This window comes from Apium graveolens, chromosome 6 (assembly GCF_009905375.1).
Source record: "Apium graveolens cultivar Ventura chromosome 6, ASM990537v1, whole genome shotgun sequence".
In the NCBI taxonomy this organism is placed as follows: Eukaryota; Viridiplantae; Streptophyta; class Magnoliopsida; order Apiales; family Apiaceae; genus Apium; species Apium graveolens.
In genome coordinates this window covers 1212644-1234169 of record NC_133652.1, presented here as the reverse complement: position 1 = coordinate 1234169, position 21526 = coordinate 1212644, and the positions used below count along the sequence as shown (strand labels likewise).

Sequence of the window (21526 nt, the reverse complement as noted above, 5' to 3'; positions counted from 1 at the left end):
GTACATTCACATTTTGTAGCTTGAAGCGATGTCATAAAGCATTGGAATCTTAAAGAGTTTCTACTTTCCCTACCTAATGATCATAGTTCCGTCCATGTTTCTTTGTAAGGACTAAAGACTGTGTTCCAATGACAAAAGAGTGTTTTATACAAATTTTTGTCTCTTACTTCTGTAATTAATATTGACAAACAAAATATAGTATTCCCCCGTCTTTTTCATTTCTTTACGGTTTCTTTTTTGGGATATCTTATTCATTTCTTTACATTTCAAATCTTACCAAAAATAGTCGACGTGTCCCCCTTTTCCCACTCTTCTCCATTTTCATACTACTTTTACTCCACTATCTCTCTTTTATATATTAAAAATCAATGGGTCTCACTAGTCCACCCACGTTTCTTTCTCTTTTTTACTACTTTATACATATTTTTTAATCTCCGTGCCCAATTTTTTTGATAACAAATCAAAAGGACGGAGAGAGTAGGGCTGTTCACGAACCGAGCTGTTCGCGAACAAACTCGAGCTCGGCTCGGTAACAGCTCGGTTCGTTAAGAAAATGAGCTCGAGCTCGAGCTCGAACACAAAATTGTGTTCGTTAAGAAAACGAGCTCGAGCCGAGTTTTTTTATGTTCGACTCGAGCTCGGTTCGAACTCGTTCGACTCGAACTCGGCTCGTTAAAGCTCGAAATAAATATAATATTTTCAAAATATTTTAACAATACATAACCCAAGTTATACATATATACAGAAAGATGGAAAGGTGGAGAGACACAGGCTGTGTCACACACCGATGGAGAGAAACGAGGATACAGTCATACAGGTACTGAACTATTCCCCCATATCGCAACTAAATTGTATTGCTTCAAATCAATTAATACAATCAATTAACAAACATGAATAACACTCCAGATTACTTCCTGTTCTTCATGTAACACCGCATATGATTGACACAATTGTATGTATTTGGTGTTTAAGTATGTGTGTTCAAACTATTTACGCCGGAGATGTGTCTAATTGTATGTGTTTTGTTTGTGTTTAATTGAATCTAAGTATTTGATTAGGAAGAAGAAGCAGCGGCAGCAAATATGAGAGGTGGTGAGAGATAAGAAAAGGAAGTAGGTGATTTCTAGGTTAATATTCTTGGATAATGGACTGGGCTTGAATTTGGGTTGGTGTTAACGAGCTGTTCGTTAAAAGCTCGAACTCGGCCGTGTTTGGCTCGTTAGTTAATGAGCTCGAACTCGAACACGTTTTTTTGTTCGATAAGGAAACTTGGCTCGGCTCGGTTCGTCAGAAAAAGAAAGAGAGCTCGGCTCGTTTATATCAAAACTCGGTTCGACTCGGTTCGTGAACAGGCCTAGGAGAGAGTATAAATCAATCTCATGGAGGAAGATGCAAATCAAATTCCATCAGGCAACACCAATCAGCTTGAAAATTAATTTGCCAGCTATATTTATCTAAACAACCAGTAACAGTAACAGGCATATAACTGCTTAATCCAAGAGACTCGAAAACAAGGAAGGACGCCCTGTGACCGGCATACAACTGCTAAAGCCACGAGACTCGAAAACCAGTAACAGGCATACAACTGCCAAATCCATGAGACTCGAAAACAAGTAACAGGCATACAACTGCTAAATCCAAGGAACAGGTACTACTGTGATGTGGCTCGTTTTTTCTCAACTTCAGATGTATTCGACAATCACATTTGCGGAATTTTGAATAAAATTATGCTTATATACCTCCATTCCTGACATTGTTTCATACAAGTCCAAGAAACCTTAAGTACTATCAATACCAGACGAAGAAGAAAGCCGAGATTACCAAATTAAAAAACTTCAATATTCAAAACATGAGAAACTTTGTACATATCTACACCTTCTGCCTCGCCTACCCCATAAATCCTCTCTATAAATGCACCAGGCATGTTTCTGATCCTGAGGGATTCCAGGGCTGCTAGGCATCGCAACCCTTCTGGAAGCATCTCCAACTCTACGCAACAATCAATCTCTAAAAACGATAGATTTGGCATGGCTCCTTCTTCCACCCTCCATTGCTTTAAGCCCTTCAATGAGTACATATATAACACTTGAAGTTTGGGGAAGCCTTTTGCTGTACATGCCATTTCTGTTCCCAGATATGCATCTCGATTCAAACCAAGTTTGCGTAGGTTGGGAAGTTTCTCCAAAAATATCATCGGGTCTTCCTCCATTCCACAACCGGATAGCATTAAATAACTAAGACACGAAGAAGAGAGGCTAGTGGTGTCGTACTCCTTAGGAAATCTGCAGATAGGACCATACATTACTAGTATATTAATGAAAAAACACTCCAGCCATGACTTCAAACAGAATTCATCTTCACTACCGATGAATATTTCAGAGTGGCGCAATTCCCTGGACTCGATAAAATCAAGAACAGATTTGCCTGAAACAATATCCGTCTTTGTGCTGAGAATTGCACTCAAAACTTTAAGCTTACTTAATCCAATCAGGTCACTTAGATCGCAATAATCTGAGTCAAATTTGTGTATCACTTCTAACTCATCTAACCCCTCAAATCTCAGCTTCTCAACTTGAAACATTTGAGGAAGGTGCAAGTACTTCAAGCGCTTCAGCTTCCACAGAACATTTGCCATCTTACCTGCTTGAGAACCCGCAAGATCAAGGATTTCCAAATTTCTCAGGTTACCGATCCAAGATGGCAACTCTTCCACCTTACATTGGTGTAAACTCAGACACTTAAGATACACTAGCTCTGATATCATTTTCATATCCTGCTTAGTCAATTCAAATTGCTTCACTGTCAAAATTCGGAGCAATTTAAATTTTTGAAGACTTAGGATCTCGTCAGGCCACAAGAAATAATCTTTAACAGAACCGGGGAAGCCTTTAACAATGAAAAGAGACCGAACATGTGAAATCATATCTTTATCACAAGTTCTTAACATCGATTCATTATATGAATTAATGCATAACCTGCGTGCTATGCTTGCTCTCAATTCATCCTCAGATGGGAGTTGTGAATGAACAACCTTGATGAAATTTTCCTCCATAGCTTTAGACAAACAAAAATCTCGAATAAGATCATGAACACTACATGTTTTGTACTTTGACCATGACTTCCCTTCATTTTTTCTTTTCTTAACTTGAACAAGACTTCGATGTGCTAGTTCATCCATAAAACTTTCAGCAATCTCTAACAACATCTTTCGTTCTGATTTATGTTCCACCGATATCAAACCTTCTGCCATCCAAAGGATATAAAGTTTCTCGGTCTTGATAACTTCATCCTCGTTAAAATTAGCAAAACAGAGAAAACAGTGTCTCAAATGAGGAGGTAAACTATCATAACTCAACCCTAAAACTTGTCTCACCGTGTAGTATTCATCATCTTTGCTTACTGAGCCTTCGCTCTGTAGCAAGTAAAAAGAAATATCTTTGTTTATCGTCTCCCAGTCTCGCAACAATTTGCCATTAAGAATTCCTCCTATGGATGAAATAGCTAATGGCAAATGTTTACATTTTTCAACCATGCTCTTTCCTAATATTTCCATCCGAGAGGCTAAGATTTCGTCTGCAAACATGAAATATAACACTGTTATCAGGGCGATCACTAATAACATAATGAAATTAATTAACTATTTTGTCAATTCTAGAAATACAAATAAAATCTTATTATTTTTTGTGTATATTTAGTTTAAAATTATAATATATTATTTACATTGGAGCACTGTTCTAAAAATCCTCGGTTCAACCGATTAATCCCCTGCAAGGTGTAGCCAACCGATTCGATTTTTTAAATCCGATTAATCTTTACGAAGTTTGGGGTTTAGTGAAAATTAAGAATTAAGAATTAAGAATTAAGAAGGAAGATGGTTCTTACGGTATAGGTAAGTCCAATGTCAAGAAAACCATGAGCCAAGGTATTGTTCCGCTTAATTTTACGTACTTTTATGTATCATTGTATATCAATTTGTACCTAGAACACTAAAACATGCACACACAAGCCTAGAGTCTTTTGAGAAAATAGTCTCTTCATTTTTTGAAATGAGGGTAAAAATGCTTACGACATTATAACCTCCATAGACACTGTCCTAGACTCCCTAGACACTGTCCTAGACGGTATTTACTGGGTACGATTGATTGATTGATTTTTAATCCGATTAATCCCCAAATTTCAATTAATCCCAAATCGGTATCTCGACCGATCTTCTCACGACTTTTACAACAATGCATTGGACTTGGAGTACTAAAAAGCATATATTTCTATCAAGACATGCATCGAAAAACAGTAAAACAACTTGTATCCAAGTATTACTTATGATAATTTACTGCACATATGTACAAATTTATCAATATAATATCACCAAATAATGAAAAAAGAGGTATTCCAAGCTAACCTGAGAATATGTGACTTATTCCTGCCTTTTTAGAAAGAAGTTGCCAGCCCTCCTCTGTCGTCAGACCCTCGATTCTATGAACAAGACCTATTCCCGCAACTGTTTCATTACGAGTCGTGACTAAAATTTTGCTACCACTAGCAGTCTCTCCAACCGGAAATGCATCCTTCAGTAGTCTCCAAGAATCAATTGTCCAGATGTCATCAAGAACAACCAGACAATTATATTCTATCTGAACTTGATAAAGTTCTCCCACCAATTCTCCATTGTCCATATTAGTAACTTCTTGCTTTCTTGCATCAGGGATGAGTTGTTTCAACGCTTCCTTGAGAACTTTCTCGCGGTCAAATTGTTGAGTAACACAAACCCACGCTAATTTCTGGAAATGAGCTTTAACTTCGCAATAGTTGTAAAGTTTCTGAGCAAGAGTAGTTTTTCCTTGCCCACCCATCCCGCAGATTGAAACAACTTCACAACCTCTGTCTTGCTTCTTCAAACTAGAGATCACCAGCTTTAGTTCCTTCTCCATCCCCACAAAATCTTTTTCAATGATATGAGAATAGAATACCCTCTTATTACTTGTTGGATTCGAGATTTCTCCTTCTTGTAAACCTTTTGTAATACCATAACTGGGTAGACTAGTTCTGAGATTCGCCATCTCGTCTTTTATAGCATCGATCTCTGAGGAAATGTTGCGGCGACTTACTCCTTCACTAAGCATGCAAGCAAATCTACGTAACATCTTCTTGAAGCCTGAGTTTTGGATCTTTGTAGGAACTTCAATGGCAAAAGTCTCGATAACATCTTCTATTCTAAAAGCAAGCTCCCTCATTTCCGCCACCCAGTTTTTTACTCTTTCATCTTGGTTTTGTTTCTTATCAGCTTCCTTGAGGAAACATTGCATTCGTTTCAGCTCGCGTTGAATTTCCTTAACTTTGTCGCTCACTCCATGTAAATGTTTGATTTCGGAGATTAACAACTCTCCCAGTCTTTCCACGGCGAAAGAGACGACTGTTTCAGCCATAGAGACAAAGAGAGTTGAAGAAAAGGAAATTTGTTAATGGGGACTTTTCATTGTACAGGTTTGTCTTGTTATATATTAGTCGTCGAGGAAGAGAGAACTTTACTTCTCCTTGGAAACAAGGGGTATGCTCGATCTAATGCACAACAGCTACCTGTAATTTTGTTATAGAAACGCATATTAAGAACATTAAATACGTTTCCAATAAAAAAACAGATAATCAATACTCTAATTTACAAAAATGAATTATTTTTAAATTAATATTCTATTTTTTTAAAATATATTAAGATTAAATTACAGGGGTGTGGCTAAAATATACACAAATTTTCAAAATATTGGCCGCACTTTCATATTTACGGAACGGTGACCGAAATTCCATTCCGCCTTTAAAAAACGTGGCTGCCGTCAAATTTGTACTAACACCGTTAACTTATCAAGGATAATTGGATAATTCACTAATGTTTACCTAAATTATTTATTAAATAATTTCTATAAATTCAGACTAATTCATATATTTTTATTAATTAATTATTTAAAAAAAGATGGGTTGCAAACGGGTTAATAAAACAAATGCGGGTCCTAAGAACATCAGTCGGGGCTCAAGAACAAGCTGCCTGATATTTGGTTATCCAGATTCCGACCGGCTAGCCCAAGTCCGGTCAGGTTCTCCGAAAGCCTCGTACGAGACTAAAACTTCCCATTTCGCTTGTTTTTTTACCCATTTTCACTCCAAATCACATATCTAGTACTTGATTAATATCAAACAACAACACAACTCCCTGTGATTCATACAAATTCATTAATTATCAATATGCGCGAATTTATTTAAACTGGATTTGTTAGTGATCGGAGACGGAGAACATGAGCCACTGAAATCACATGTCTCAAAGAGGTCAAACCGACTTCTCAATTACAATTATTTAATTGGAGTTGGGGATGTGGATGCAGGTGGGAGCACCAGATAGAGAATCGTCGGAGAGAAAATGAAAACAGGAGAGGGGATTTTTTTTGAAGATGAGGATAATAATTGAAATTCATAAAAAACCAAAATTCATAAAAATAGTAAAAATCCAATTTTACCTTTAACTCTGTTAGATCGGTTAGTGATTATTTAACGGCAATACGACATACACGTTTTTGAAAGGCTGAAAGGAAATTCGACCACCATTCTGTGAATGTGAAAATTTTGCCAATATTTTGAAAATGAGTGTATAACTTAGCCACACCCTGTAATTTACTAATATATTAATATTTTAAAATGCCCATCAAAACAGACTCAAATATAGGGGATGACAATCGGGTAGGGTATGACAGAATTAATATCCAAATCCGAAATTTTTATTTATACCCGAACCCGAAAAATACCAAAAAATGAATATCAGAACTCAAGTCATCAGATTTTTGATATCCGATACTTGAAACCCAATTTTTTTTTTGAATTGTATATTCATACTAAAAACCCCGTAAACCGAACCCAAAATCGAAACACGAAACTTAACCCAAAATCAAAAAAATTGTATAACCATTAATATTACAAGTGCTTAAGAATGAACACACGAATTGCACGGAATAATTTTAATGTGACATATTCAAACACTCCGTCATAACACAACATTAATTGTATTATTATAAGTATAGCTAAAGTTTTAAAAAAAATAATTTAATTGAATAAATTTATAAGTTGAAGATATTTTGTTCAACTTATCACCAATTTAAATTATATAATAAAATTTCATTGAGTTTATTATTAGTTAATTTTTTAACATAAATATAAATATATGTTTTAAAAATTATACATTGATATATATAGAGTCAAGTTCTATGGAGACCACGTTTTCGTTGGAGACCACTTATGTTCTGCAACTAAAATCTTGCAAAACGTATTATTTTGCGAATAATGTTCAACAAAAATCATTATTTTATTCAAAATCTTGAATATCATACATGTACCGCATGTAGAACATCACAAAAAGTTTTATTCTACGAAACATGTTTATTTTGCAGAACATTTGTTCAAATTGCAGAACATACACATTATACTTATTAAACTTAAACCATTTTCAACAATTTTAATGAATTAGTGATATTCATATAACATACTTCACAATATAATATATTTCATATTATTTTGATTGCAGAGCATAGGTGGTCTCCGAGATCTCCGATAAAAATGTGGTCTCCATGAAATTTTTCTCTCTATATATATATGTATATATTATATTATATATATAATAATTTTTTCCTAATTTCGGGTTTAAATCGGATTTATATCGAGTTTCGATTTTCGAATCAGTATATCTAAAATCTAAATCCACAAAAATATTCGGATATAACAATTAAATTGACATCCCAATCTAAACAATCGGGTTTCATAAGTTCATAATTTCAAATTTCAAATTGAATATCTGTCGAATTATTTGCCGGTCCCACACAAATAATTACACAAAGTCAAACATAATAGAAAATAAGAAGTATTTGATTTTCTCGAAGAGATGGGGTATTATAAATGCGAACATGGGATCTTTTAAATGAACATGCGTATAACCAGCAGACTACTATCCTGAACCCGCTGACTACTTCACATACCTAATACTCCACTTGAAATTATAAGTATTACTAACTTTATGCATGCACGAATGATTATAAATATTTTAAAAAAAAATCGAAGCCAATAATTATTCTTTATTTTACTAAATTTTAATATAAAATTTTTGTTACTTCAATTTTTATATTTCTTAATTATTTTATACTTATATATTTAGTTATTATTATTTTTATATTTCATCATGACAACATTTGTATAATATATTATTCAAAAAAATATTACGCCTTTTAAAGTGTTACTAATCTGTATAACTGTATTTAACAATTATGCATAATTATTTTTTTATTTTATTTCAATATTTTAACATTTTAATAACATGTAATATATATTTGTACATATTTTTTTTTAAAATGATGTATTTTTCAAAAGAATTTTATTTTTCAAACTTGCCATTTAGTTGTTATTACATTTTTAAATTTGATTGTCACATATAATTAAAGGAGTTTGATCGGAAACTGAAAAGTTAGTTGCAGTTTGTACCTTACTATTTTTTAAGTGTGTTTTTAATAATATTTTATAATTTTTCAGTTTTTGTAATAACATTTAAAATATATACTTTACAATCTATTGTCGGTATTTTTTTTCATTTTATTAAATTTGTATTTTAGTTTAAATTTTATTTTAGTATAAATTGTATTAATTTTTTATAGTTATTATATTTTTTTCAAAATTTATTATTTATAGAATTTGTGACATTCATAATTAAACATATAGTACATGTTTTCATTATTTAATACTATAAAAAGTTAACTTCAGTCATGCACATGAAAATTTATGATTAATTTTTTACATAAGAATTAGTTTTGGAGAAAATAAGTTGACTTATTTACTTTTTGATATGAATATCTTTTACCAAAAATATTATTGCTTTTCATTCTAATAAATTTATTTACATGATGATAATGATAATATTAATGACTTGCTAACCATAAATATAACATAATAGCAACACTCTAAGGAGAAAGGGGTGTATTTTATTTAAATTATATCAATTCTTTATAGTTATTATATTTCTTTTCAAAATTTAATATTTATAGAATTTGTGACATTCATAATTAAATATATAGTAAATGTTTTAATTATTTAAGAATATAAAAGTTAACTTTACATTGTGTCATGCATAAGAAAATTTATAAATAATTTTTTACATAAGAATTATTTTTGATAAAATGAGTTGACTTATTTATTTTTGATATAAATATCTAATTGTCATAGTACTTTTTTTTTACTAATCAATTGTTGTAGTACTTTTAAATGTATTCTTTTATAATTTTATTTCAATTTTGAGTTATAATAGTTTTATATTTTTTTTATATTTCTTCCTAATTTTTATGTTTTATATGATTCATGTATTCTAAATTTTTTAAAAGATAATTTTCTTATTTTACAAAATGAAACAAAATATATGTAATATTATATACCTGAATTCAATCTAGATGTATTACTCATTTTATAAAATTAAAATTAAAATTATCTATTCAAAAATATTTTAAATCAAATTTACCCATTCCAATTTTTTTAAGAAAATAATACTACTTTAAAAAGGCTAACAAATGATTTCTTAATTGTTACTTATATTTACAAAATGAGTTGGTTTATTTACTTTTTAATATGAATATCTTTTATCAATAATATTATTATTTTTTTATTCAAATAACTTTATTTACATGATGATAATAACATACTATAAGTATATAATAGCAACAAACCCTAGATATGGTGATTCATTATTAATTATAATATTATCACCAATACTTAATTAAAACATTAGCTCTGACGATCGAACCAAGCCATTTTATCTTCTTTACTCCTATCTAGTATATAATTATGGTCCTATAATTGATACAAACTAACCATCTTTTACTTTTTGAAAATGAAACTTTGGCCTAAGCTGACTTTTTATATCAACTCAAATGTTTTCCTTTTTATATGATTTACTAAAAGCACTATCCATAAAAAAAATGAATTTACCAGAAATACTAAATTTTCTAATTTTTTTTTCAATTTTACTATCTTCTAATTTTTTTTTGCAAAAATACGGAATCAACCAGAATCACCCCAAAATTAAATACGATCGGGGACCGAAGGGAGCCCGGTCCCCGCCAACTGCGAAATAACCCCAAAATTTTAATATAAAATTTTAAAATTTACTATCAAAAATTTGCTTGGTCCCCCTCGATTTAAAAAAAAAAATTGAAATTGAGAATTGATTATACAAAATTTTATTGATTTTGTTAATTATTTCATTCAAAATAATATTGATTAGATGGAAATCATAGAATTTGTTCATTAATTTTAATAATTAATAAATAAACATATAAGATAAAGATAGAACAATTTGAAATAAAAAAAAAGATGCTTAAAACTAAAGTAAAAAAACAGAACATACTTGTTCAGTTGTTCTGCTCCGGTCCAAAAACCCTCAATACACACTATACATACAAGTTACAAAATTACAATTCCTAATATCATCTTTCTTTATCTACTCTACCTTTACATCTAATCCGTAAATATTAGTAAGAGAAAAGAAATTACATCATATTTTCAACCCAAGAAGAAGCAAACAACTTGTGAAGATGAAGAACCTTCTGCCGCCTCAATTGAAGTCACCGGAGATGTTGAGCCTCTGATTTTTGGTGGGATAAACAGAAACTCCGAGCAAAATCCTCAAAATATAGAGATTGTTAATGAATGTATTGATTCTGAGAACACTGATGAAATTATTGATTTCAATTCGTTAATACGTGATCCTGGTTTGGGGAAACAAATGGAGACTTATCATCCAAATAAAAAAGATTTAATTAGGAGAGCATACATTGATCTTGGCCCATATCAACCTGTGCAAGTTTATCCCTTCTCTGGTCCAGAAAATCATCCCCGTCGATTTCAAAAGAGTTGGTTTGATAAATTTTCTTGGTTAGAGTACTCCCCAGAAAAAGATGCAGCATATTGTTTTTATTGTCTACTCTTGGTGATTTATGTCATGAATTGGTAACCACAGGGAAAGCTGATATGTATCAATTAGTTGATAGACTATTAAGGTTTGTCTTGACTCTTCCAGCATCTACTGCAACATCTGAACGAGTTTTTTCTGCTATGAAAATTGTGAAAACAAGTCTTCGCAATCGAATGGAAGATGAATTTCTTAGGGATGATTTGATAGTGTATATTGAAAAGGAGATTGCGGAGACCATTTCTGCCGATGAAATCATTGATTCTTTTTATTTGTTCAAAGAAAGGCGTGCACATCTCAAATAAATCGATATGTTTTCTACTTTTATTTATTTTGGTCCTCGAATGTTAGATTTCTGGTTCCGCCCCTAACGACCATGACATATTTATTTTAGTGGACTAATATATATGCACGAGGAGGGCTCATATACAAGAAAATAGAGTTCATTTTATTTAATAGATATTAACCAATAATATAATAACATATATAATTATTAAGAACCATTTTGAGAACTCTTTCGAAACTCTCACATTTCTCTTCAATGGCTTAATAATTTTATGTACTAATTTTAGGCCCGTGGGCTCAGAATAATTACAGTGAATGAAAATATCATTAAAAATTGAAATCAGGTAGTATTAATTCTGGCCAAGTGTTTCCTCCGTCCCTCCTAATTGTTATCGTTTCTAAGAGAGTGTCGACACGCATTTTAAGATGAATAAAAAATATAGTTTTATATTTTTTAATTTTTTTTTTCTGAATAAAAGTTTAAACATTCTATTTTTATTCAGAAAAATAAAATTTTTTAAAAAATAAATTAATAAAACTATACTTAATATTCATCTTAAAATACGTATCAGACACTCTCTCGAAATTGAGAAATTGATCGGGAAAGAGGATTAGAATTTTAACTAGTCAACTATGTTTGAGATTTGAACCAGGAGAGATGATGAGTTGGCTGTGAGCTGGCATAAGCTGTTGGCGACTTAAAAATATACATTTTGGTGGGGGCCAAAATCTTGTTGAGTTCAGTAAAATCGAAAAATAATTGAGCAATAATCATTTTTAATTTGGAAAGGGACCATGATTGACACCATGAATGAAATTCATTAATTCACAACTCACAAGGTCTCAGCCAACTCATCTATTGATAATTGAATGAGCCTTTAATACTGATCAGGGATCAGCCCACACTACAGAAAAATGACAAACTTTTTTTTTTTTGGGGAAAAATGACAAACTTATGTTAGGTACAATTTTCCTTTGATTATTGAATTTTATACTCGAAATTTTACAGTCATCTTTTTAACTGGATTTGAAAGATGTTTTACCTATGGATTAATTAACCTGCAAATAACTTAGCCCAGTTGACTCCTTTAATTTTTTTGACACTTTGTATGCATGTTATTTTTAATATACGACGTTTAACTTTCTGGCACACATGTTTAGGAGGTTTGACCGTATAGTTAAAATAATTTTTTTTGAAAAATTACTTTTGTGAATAAAAGTTTTGATATCGTATTTTTATGCAAAAAAAAGAATTTTTTTTAAAATAATAATTCTAACTATGTGATCAACCCTCCTAAATATATGTATCAAAAAGTCAAACGTCATATATTAAAACATAGAGGGAGTAATTATTTTGAGAAATTTTTTATAAACATAGAGATAGAATACAGCCAGAAGAGAAAAGTTTGATTGATAGTCAGGATATTACAGTTATGTCCTAGAGAACGGTTAAATTACAGGACATCACGACTGAGTATCCGTAGAAAAAATGACAAAAATAGCCGATTTTTGAAAATTTTTAACAAAAATAGCCATTCTGAAAAAAGTGGCCAATTTTGACCGATTGAATACTCCACTGTTAGTTGGATATCCCAATTTGTATATAATACTCCAGTGGTAGTTGGATATTTCATATATGGGATACTCCACTGTCAGTTGGGTATTTTGTATAAAGTGGATACTACACTGTTAGTGTATCCCATCGGCTAAAATTGGCCAACTTTTCAGAAATTGGTTATTTTTGTCAATTTTGTGTAAAAATAGGCTAAATTTGTCCTTCACCCGTATCCGTATCCATTGGTTAATGATGATTTGGCAGGAGTTGGCAAATATCTTGGCCACCCCTCTTAGCCTTCTGATGAACATGAATGTTGGGTATGTGAGAAATTTTATACGTATCGACGCCTTCTGCCCCATCTATCCCACTTATCCTATCTATGAATACATCAGGCATGCTTCCAATCATGAGGGTTTCCAAGACATGGAGGTATCTCAACCCTTCAGGTAGCATCTCCAACTTACTGCAAGACACAATCTTCAAGGTATCGAGATTTTGCATGGCTCCTGCTTCCACTCTCCACTGTTTTAAGCCCTTCAAAAAGTTGAGAGATAAATATTCAAGTTTGGGAAAACCCTGGGCTGTGCATGCCATCTTTGTTCCTAAATATGCATCTTTAAACATATAAAGTTTGCATAGGTTAGGAAGTTTCTCCAGTATTGTCATTGGGTCTTCCTCCATTCTACAGTCGACCAACGTCAATTTACTAAGACAAGAAGAGAAGCGAGTGTGGTCATACTCCTTTGGTAATCTGCATATATAAGCTCTAATTTGTAAAACATTAATGAAACAACACTGTAACCATGATACCAAACTTAGTCCATCTCCAACACCAATAATAAGATCTGAGTGACGCAATTCCCTAGATTTGATAAAATCAAGAATAGGTTTGTCTGAATCAACATCTCTCAGGTAGAGAACTCCCCCTAAAACTTTGAGCTTGCGTAATCCAATCAACTCAAATGTATCACAATAATCTGTGTGAAAACCGTATATCACTTCTAACTCATCTAGCCCTTTGAATCTCAACTTCTCAACTGCTTCACAATCTAGAGGAAGATACAAGTACTTTAAGTGCTTCAGCTTCCATAAAACATTTGCCACCATACGCGTTTCAGACCACTTAAGATCAAGGATTTCCAAATTTCTCAGGTTACCTATTGAAGAAGGCAACTCTTCCATGGTACATTCGTGTAAACTCAAACACTTGAGGTACACTAGCTCAGATATGATTTCCATATTTTGCCTAGTAAACTGAAATTGGTGTGCTGAAAAAATTCGGAGCAACTTAAATTTTTGAAGACTAAGGATTTTGTCTGGCCACAGGCACACAACATCATCATCAACTGACTCGGGACCAACAACATAAAGAGACCGAACATGTGAAACCACATCTTTATTATAAGGTTTTAACATAGATTCGTCATATGGATTGATACATAACCTGCGTGCAATGCTTGCTCTGGATTCATCCTCAGATTGGGGCTGTAAATGAACAACTTTCATGAATTTATCCTCCTTAACTTTAGACAAACACAAGTCACGAATAAGATCATGAATACTGCATGTTTCGTTCTTTGACCATGAAAATTCTTTATCTGCATTTTTTTCAACTTGAACAAGACTTCGATGTGCTAGTTCATCCATAAAACTATCAGCTACATCCAACAACATCATTCCTTCTGCTTTATGTTCCGCTGATATCAAACCTTCTGCCATCCAAAGGATATAAAGTTCCTCGGTGTCAATTTCTTCATCCTCCTTAAAATTTGCAAAACATAGAAAACAATGTCTCAAATGAGGAGGCAGGCTATCATAACTCAGCCCCAAAACTTGTCTCACTGTGTAGTATTCATCATCTTTGTTTAATCCTCCCTCTCCCAAGTAAAAAGAAATGTCTTTGTCTATCATCTCCCACTCTACCACCTGTTTTCCATTAAGAATCCCTCCTATGGACGTTATAGCTAGCGGTAAATGTTTGCATTTTTCAACCATGTTCTTTCCTATTCTTTTCATCTGGGAGGCCACAATTTTGTCTGCAAATTAACATGTAGGACAGTTAAATATGCCATTAACTTATATAAACCACCAAGTACATAAATATAAACTAACCTGACGATATGTCACTAATTCCTGCTTTTTTAGAAAGAAGTTGCCAACCCTCCTCAGCTGTCAAACCCTCGATTCTATGAACATGGCCTATTTCAGCAACTGTTTCGTTCCGAGTTGTGACTAAAATTTTGCTGCCATGAGTAGCCTGTCCAAGGGGAAAGGCATCCTTGAGTCTTCTCCAAGAATCAAGTGTCCAGATGTCATCGAGAACAATTAGACAATTGTTTTCTTTCTGAACTTGGTAAAGTTCTTTGACCAGTTCCCCATCGTCCATATCAGTAACATATTTCTTTCTTGTATCATCAATGAGTTGCTTCAACGCTTCCTTAAGAACTTTTTCGCGGTCAAATTGTTGAGTAACAGAAACCCATGCTAATTTTTGGAAATGAGCTTTAACTTCGTTATGATTGTAAAGTTTTTGAGCAAGGGTAGTTTTTCCTTGTCCACCCATTCCGCAAATTGAAACAATTTCACAACCCTTGTTTTTCTTCTTCAAACTATAAATCAATTGCTCCAAGTCCTTCTTCATCCCCACAAAATCTTTTTCAACCATATGAGCATAGAACATCCTCTTACTTCTTAGGTTGACAGCTGAATTAGAGCTTTGTCCTCCATGTAAACCCTTTGTAATACCATAAGTTTGTAGACTTGTTGTGAGACCGGTGATCTCGTCTTTTATAGATTTGATCTCCTTAGAAATGTTGCGGCGACTTACTCCTTCACTCAGAATGCAAGCAAATCTGAGCAACATTTTTCTAAAGCTTGATTTTTGGTTCTTTGTTGCAACTTCCACCGCAAAAGTCTCGACGACATCTTCTATTTTAAAAGCAAGCTCCCTGATTTCAGTAACCCATTTCCGTACGCTTTTATCTTGAATTTGCTTCCTATCAGCTTCCTCCAAAAAGCATTGCATTCGTTCCAACTCACGTTGAATTCCCTTAACTTTGTCACTCACTCCATGTAAATGTTTGATTTCGGAGATTAACAACTCTCCCAGTCTTTCCACAGCAAAAGAGACCACTGTCTCAGCCATATCTAAAATGAAAGGACATAGACAAGAGATTATATAACATTTTATCGTAAGCACAAAATACAGAAAGAAATATACCGAACAATATAAACTGCATCAGTTTAGCAGCTATGACAATATTGAAATAAATGTGCAATATCTTGTAGTGATCGATAGAATACTTACCAAAATACTATTGCTTCTGAGTTGATGAATTGAATGGTCTGATATTAAAAATAAGTGAATATTTCTTCTTCTTTTTTGCTAAGTACCTAGGTGAATATTTCTATGAATAGGTTTCTCCTTATCTTGTAGCCAACCGAGAGAGATCGAGAGAGAGAGAGAGAGAGAGAGAGAGAGAGAGAGAGAGAGAGAGAGAGAGAGAGAGAGAGAGAGAGGGTGAGGGAGAGGGAGGGAGGGCGGGAGAGAGAGAGAGAGAGAGAGAGAGAGAGAGCGAGCGCGAGGGAGGGAGGGAGGGAGGGATGGATGGAGGCGGTACTGCATGCAAATATCACATGGCCATGGGGCCGTATAATGTGAAAAGAATCAAAGATATTTCCATGATAATGTACTTAACGACTCAAAATGTTCTTGAAATTTTAGCGTTTAATGTCCTAGCTAGGTATCACAGTTGTTAGCTGGTTTTCATCAGTTTGCTTTTGCTCATCTTGTTCGTACCTGTCAATTGGCTAATTAAGCTGTCCGGGCTGCTTGGTAATTCTATTTACACATCTGGTTGTGTATTTGTTACAATACACAACGACCCGATTATTCAAAAAGTTACTTGGTTTGGTAGAGAGAAAAGTCGGGACATCTATTCAAAGAGCTTTGAATACTGATCAGTGATCAGCTCCCAACGCTGCTCACCCGCCCCATCCCAATTCAGTCCCACAGTTAGAGTCGGCCAAACGAGCTGGCCGAGCGTGCCGGACCGAATTTTAAACGGGCCGATTTATTGACAACTGAAATCGTGAACGGCACGCGAGGATATACGGTTCGGACCGAGCTGGGCCGATTACAGAATTGGACGACTCGTGAACGGCACGCGAATAAAGCAAACGGTTCAGGCAAATAAGCGGTTAACAAATGAATAATTTGATTACCAAATTAGCACCCATGCCAAGTCATCTGGCACTCCAATGACACCACTCAATTCCAATAAATTGCTAACACCACGTGATATTGACACCCATCTTGGCACTCTGGGTTGGAGTTGCTTTTAACTTAAATTTAAGAGAGATCTTACTTGGGGTTAGTACACTGCAAATACCTCAACCCCGATGACTATTTTACTCAATTTTTTTGTCTCTTTTGCGTGCCAAAGTTAATTGATTATTATTTTGCGAAAAGTTTTGAGGTACGTTACAGAACCGATATGTGCGTGTGATTGAAAACAAATTTGAGATTATATATTTTACGTTATTTGTATTTTTTTAAAAATCAAAACAATTGTTCTCAAGTTAAAATGTATTCTCCATTGAACATGACCCTATTAAAACTTATTTTGAGATCTACAACCAAGACTACGGAATATGATATGATATTTCATCTTGTTTATTCGAATTTAATATTATTTTTATTTGAATATAATACAGACTCGAATATTACAAATCAAATATAAACCAAATTCGAATAAGGATTATAAATTTTTCTTATCCTAACACAATAGTCTATGATGCATCATAGACAATATAAACCCAAATTTCTACTGCTATTGTACTAGATTTCATAAACCCCAGATTTACAAAACTTAACACAATATAAACCAGATTTATATTGTGTTAAGTTTTAATCTGGAAATTACTTTATATATAAATATGACTGTACACGGATTTTTACGCTAGTATGACATGATATCTTATTTATTCAGAAAGATAAAAAAAATAAGCATTAATCATTTTAATCATTTTAATTTCGCAACAACTACGTAGAGATGCACAAAAAACTCGGGCCCGAAAATCTGGCCCGGCCCAATCCGGTCAAAATCCGGTCAAACCCGGCCCGGGATTCGGGCCTCGACGACCCTATATTTTTAGGCAAAGCCCGGCCCGGCCCGGCCCGGTTAAAAGCCCGGGATTCGGTCCGGCCCGATTAAAAACCCGAAAAAACCCGGTTATAATCTGATTATTTTAATATATTTTCTTATATATTTATAAATTCACATTTACTATATATATAAATAATACTTTAAACACATATATATTTACATATTTTTGATTAATAATAATATTTATATACTTCGTTGCATAAATAATGAAAGAATATATAATAAGTACACTATATATATTTGGATATAATTGTTATCATAACAATGATAAAACATATTATTCTACAAACATGTTTATTTTTTGCCGAATTTAAATATTTTCAACGGAGTAATGTTTTCATAAAATATTTTATGTAAACTAATATATGTTTACGATGATCTAGTTGCTAACATATGTATTCTTCGGAATCTCTAATAATACTCGATCCGATTTAAATTAAAAAAAAAACTCGGCCCGATCCGATCCGGCCCGGAAAAAAATTCCCGGTTAGGCCCGCCTCGAGGGCCCAAACGGACTCTGACATTTTCGGAAAGCCCGGTCCGGCCCGGTCAAAGTCAAAACCCGAAAAGTCCGGTCCGGTCAAAACCCGGACTTTTTAAGGCTCGATCAAAACCCGGCCCGGTGGGCCTTTTGTGCATCTCTACAACTACCTAAGCCAGGATATCTTGGCTCCATGAAATCCACAAGCCACAAGGTCTATCTTTATCTTTATGCTTAGTCTAGATGCTAAAACAGAAAAAATATAAACCTGTTTGATCTCCAAATATGTACATTTAAAGTCTCTACCTTGTTAATAAATACTAGTTGGTTGGTAACCAGCCAAGCACGGACCCGAAATTAAAAAATAATAGTATCACATTATTATTTGCATAAAACGGAAACTAATAATCCGTGCAAAATACAGATCTAAATGTAATATATAAAATGCTTTTTAAATATGTAGTTAAAAAAATCGAAATTAAGTGTAATTCTAAAATTTCACCATATAATTCTAGTTATGCATGTACCTAATTATTTACTTATATAAATCTCACATGTTAACTTACTAATACGATTATTTTAAAGTAAACCGACGCTTGTATGTTCAGCAACAAATAAAAATTTAAGAAAAATAAAATTTACAGAGAGCAAAAATTAATTTTTGTCAATTGAGATTTTATTACATAAAATTTTAAAAATAGTTGTATAATTTTATAGTGAGTACCAAGATTTGGGACCTAAACATGGTTTCGCTTATTAGTATAGATAGTTGATAATCCGTGCGAAACACGGGACCAAGACTAAAAATATTGAATTAATATTTGTAGAGAATTATTCATAATCCGTGCGAAACACAAATTAAATGTTACTAAAGGCATTTGTTATTACTTAATTATTTTTAAAATAATACTACAGAAAATAAAGTTTATAGAGAGTAGAAGTCAATTCGTATTAATAGTTTACTTTGTAGTTAGTAGTTTTTTAAAATAAAAGTAAAAATATGTTATTTTACTTAATTTAACGTAACTTAATAAATTTTTAATATAATTTATAAATAAATAAAGTTTACAGAGAATATAAGTCAATTCGTGTTAGTAGTTTGTAGTATGTACTTTTTATAAAATTCAAAATAAATATAAGTTCTTTTAATTAATTTAACGTAACTTAATAATTTTTTAATATAATTTACAAATCGTTTAAAAAATATTTTTATTTTATTAAAAATATAATAAAATTTACAAAGATTAGAAGTCGAGTTGTGTTAAAAACAAAGTTGATAGAGAATAGAAGTCAACTCAGATAAGTACCAAAATTTTGATACTTTGGTACTTTTAGCACCAAATTATACATGGATTCGATTATTAATAAAGAGTATAGAAGCCGTGCACATTAATAACTTTTATTAATAAGAAACCTTATTTTGGTTTTATTTATATTTTGGTGCCACCACCTTTTGATTTAACCTTTTATCTTTTAGATTATGATTAAGTGTATGATTTTTATTCTTTTTGATTTATATATGACTTATAATTCTATATGTATTATTTTTACCCGTTTTTTTAATTTTAGAAGCCATGCTTTTTTATTATTTATATAGGTTCGAATCCTATTTTATAATGTTTTAGAATAAATAGGTTCATAAATTGGCCCAACTAAATAGTTTCCGAAAAATATAAATCACGGTCAAGTAAATATGTCATGTGTTTAAATTGAAATATTTTAATTTAGAATTTTATTTTTTGGTGGAATTCCATTTTAATAAAATGATATGAATATTATAGACAATGTATTTTGGTTTCATCCCTAAAAAATAATAATTTGTTCAAACTGTATTATAATTACAACTTTATTTCCGTAGAACTCTAACTTATTTCTTCACAGGGTACTTGGTTTTATCTTAGTACAGTTAGGCCGTATTTTGGTTTCACTCCTAGATATTTTTAATTCTATTTCAGGTAAAGTTTTATGTTATTTTTTAACGAAATATAGATTGTTGGAATAATATTATAATTATTATATTTCTATTTTCCGTATAATTCTTTTTTATTTTTATCAAAATAATAAAATGGAATCATTTTTATGTCTTTTCGGACAACAGAAACATAATAAACTTTGATTTTGTTATTCTAATAAAATTTGAGTTAATGAAAATTACATATAATTTCAAAAGAAAAATTGTAATAAAAATACAATTTTATTTATTATATATTTTAGTTATAATTTAAAATTAATTTCTATAATTATTATTTAATATTAATATTTTTATATCAAACTAGTTTGAGTAAATGTCTAGTTCCCCTGCTAGATTATATTACATCCACCATGCCTTCTCAGTTAAATTCTTGGAAAACATGCATCTGAACTTTGAACTCTAAGATAACCAGCAGTTTCTGAACTGAGATGCTTTCTTATTGTCCGCATGCACGCTGCATTTTTGTATTAAATCATGAAGAAGATCTTCTGGGGAAATAGAGGCTTCCTTTGCATATCTTTCGAGTACCTTTATAGCAAATACAGTCGCTTAGACCTTTATAGCAAATACACTCGCTTCGACTTTTTGACAATAATAAACTTGGCAGGATAAAGAAAACTGTCTTTCACATATATAAGAGAATGGTACAAATGATGTTTTTATATATCTGCAAGACTTCAACTTCCTTAATACTTCAGGTATTTCTCAGAAACTTCTTTTAAGAAAAGAACTGAAGTAAACTCATACAAATCAAATGACATGAACATGAAGAGTAATTAAAAAGGAAATGGTACAGCACAGTTACTCATATCATTAAACACGTGAAATTCGATGGCTCGATAGATAAAATAATATTCTAACTGTCAAGGCAAATGGGACAGTCTCTTATGCAAATGGGACAGTCCCTTTACAAATGAGACAGGGTATGGGACAGTCTCAATTACACTGTCGAAAATAAACAACAGAAATAAAATGCAGAATGCTGAAAAACTGAAAAGTAAAAAAAAACACCAGAAGTTTTCACTTGGTTCGGCCCCTACACCTAGTCTATGGCCTACATCCAAGTCCCCATGCCAACTAGCAT

The 21526-nt window shown here is 32.4% G+C and overlaps 2 protein-coding genes across 2 annotated transcripts; both read right to left on the bottom strand.

Moving 5' to 3' along the window:
* Positions 1-703: 703 nt before the first annotated feature.
* LOC141668344 (putative disease resistance protein At1g50180) lies at positions 704-5546 on the bottom strand. The gene is made up of 2 exons (XM_074475197.1): positions 4400-5546; positions 704-3573 (listed from the first exon to the last, which is right to left on the bottom strand). The coding sequence occupies exons 1-2, from the start codon at positions 5421-5423 to the stop codon at positions 1826-1828; spliced, it is 2772 nt and encodes a 923-aa protein (XP_074331298.1). The 5' UTR covers positions 5424-5546; the 3' UTR covers positions 704-1825.
* Positions 5547-12667: 7121 nt separating this feature from the next.
* Positions 12668-15914, bottom strand: LOC141663743 (putative disease resistance protein At1g50180). Its single transcript, XM_074469553.1, has 2 exons — positions 14934-15914; positions 12668-14857 (listed from the first exon to the last, which is right to left on the bottom strand). Exons 1-2 carry the CDS (start codon positions 15844-15846, stop codon positions 13065-13067), a joined length of 2706 nt encoding a protein of 901 aa, XP_074325654.1. The 5' UTR covers positions 15847-15914; the 3' UTR covers positions 12668-13064.
* Between the last annotated feature and the right edge of the window lie 5612 nt (positions 15915-21526).

Excerpts from the sequence above, each read along its gene's own strand:
- LOC141668344 (XM_074475197.1), bottom strand. The coding sequence starts at position 5,423 with ATGGCTGAAACAGTCGTCTCTTTCGCCGTGGAAAGACTGGGAGAGTTG. Across the intron at positions 3,574-4,399 it reads AATAAGTCACATATTCTCAG|ACGAAATCTTAGCCTCTCGG; the intron begins GTTAGCTTGGAA and ends TCATGTTTGCAG.
- LOC141663743 (XM_074469553.1), bottom strand. The coding sequence starts at position 15,846 with ATGCAATGCTTTTTGGAGGAAGCTGATAGGAAGCAAATTCAAGATAAA. Across the intron at positions 14,858-14,933 it reads AATTAGTGACATATCGTCAG|ACAAAATTGTGGCCTCCCAG; the intron begins GTTAGTTTATAT and ends GTTAATTTGCAG.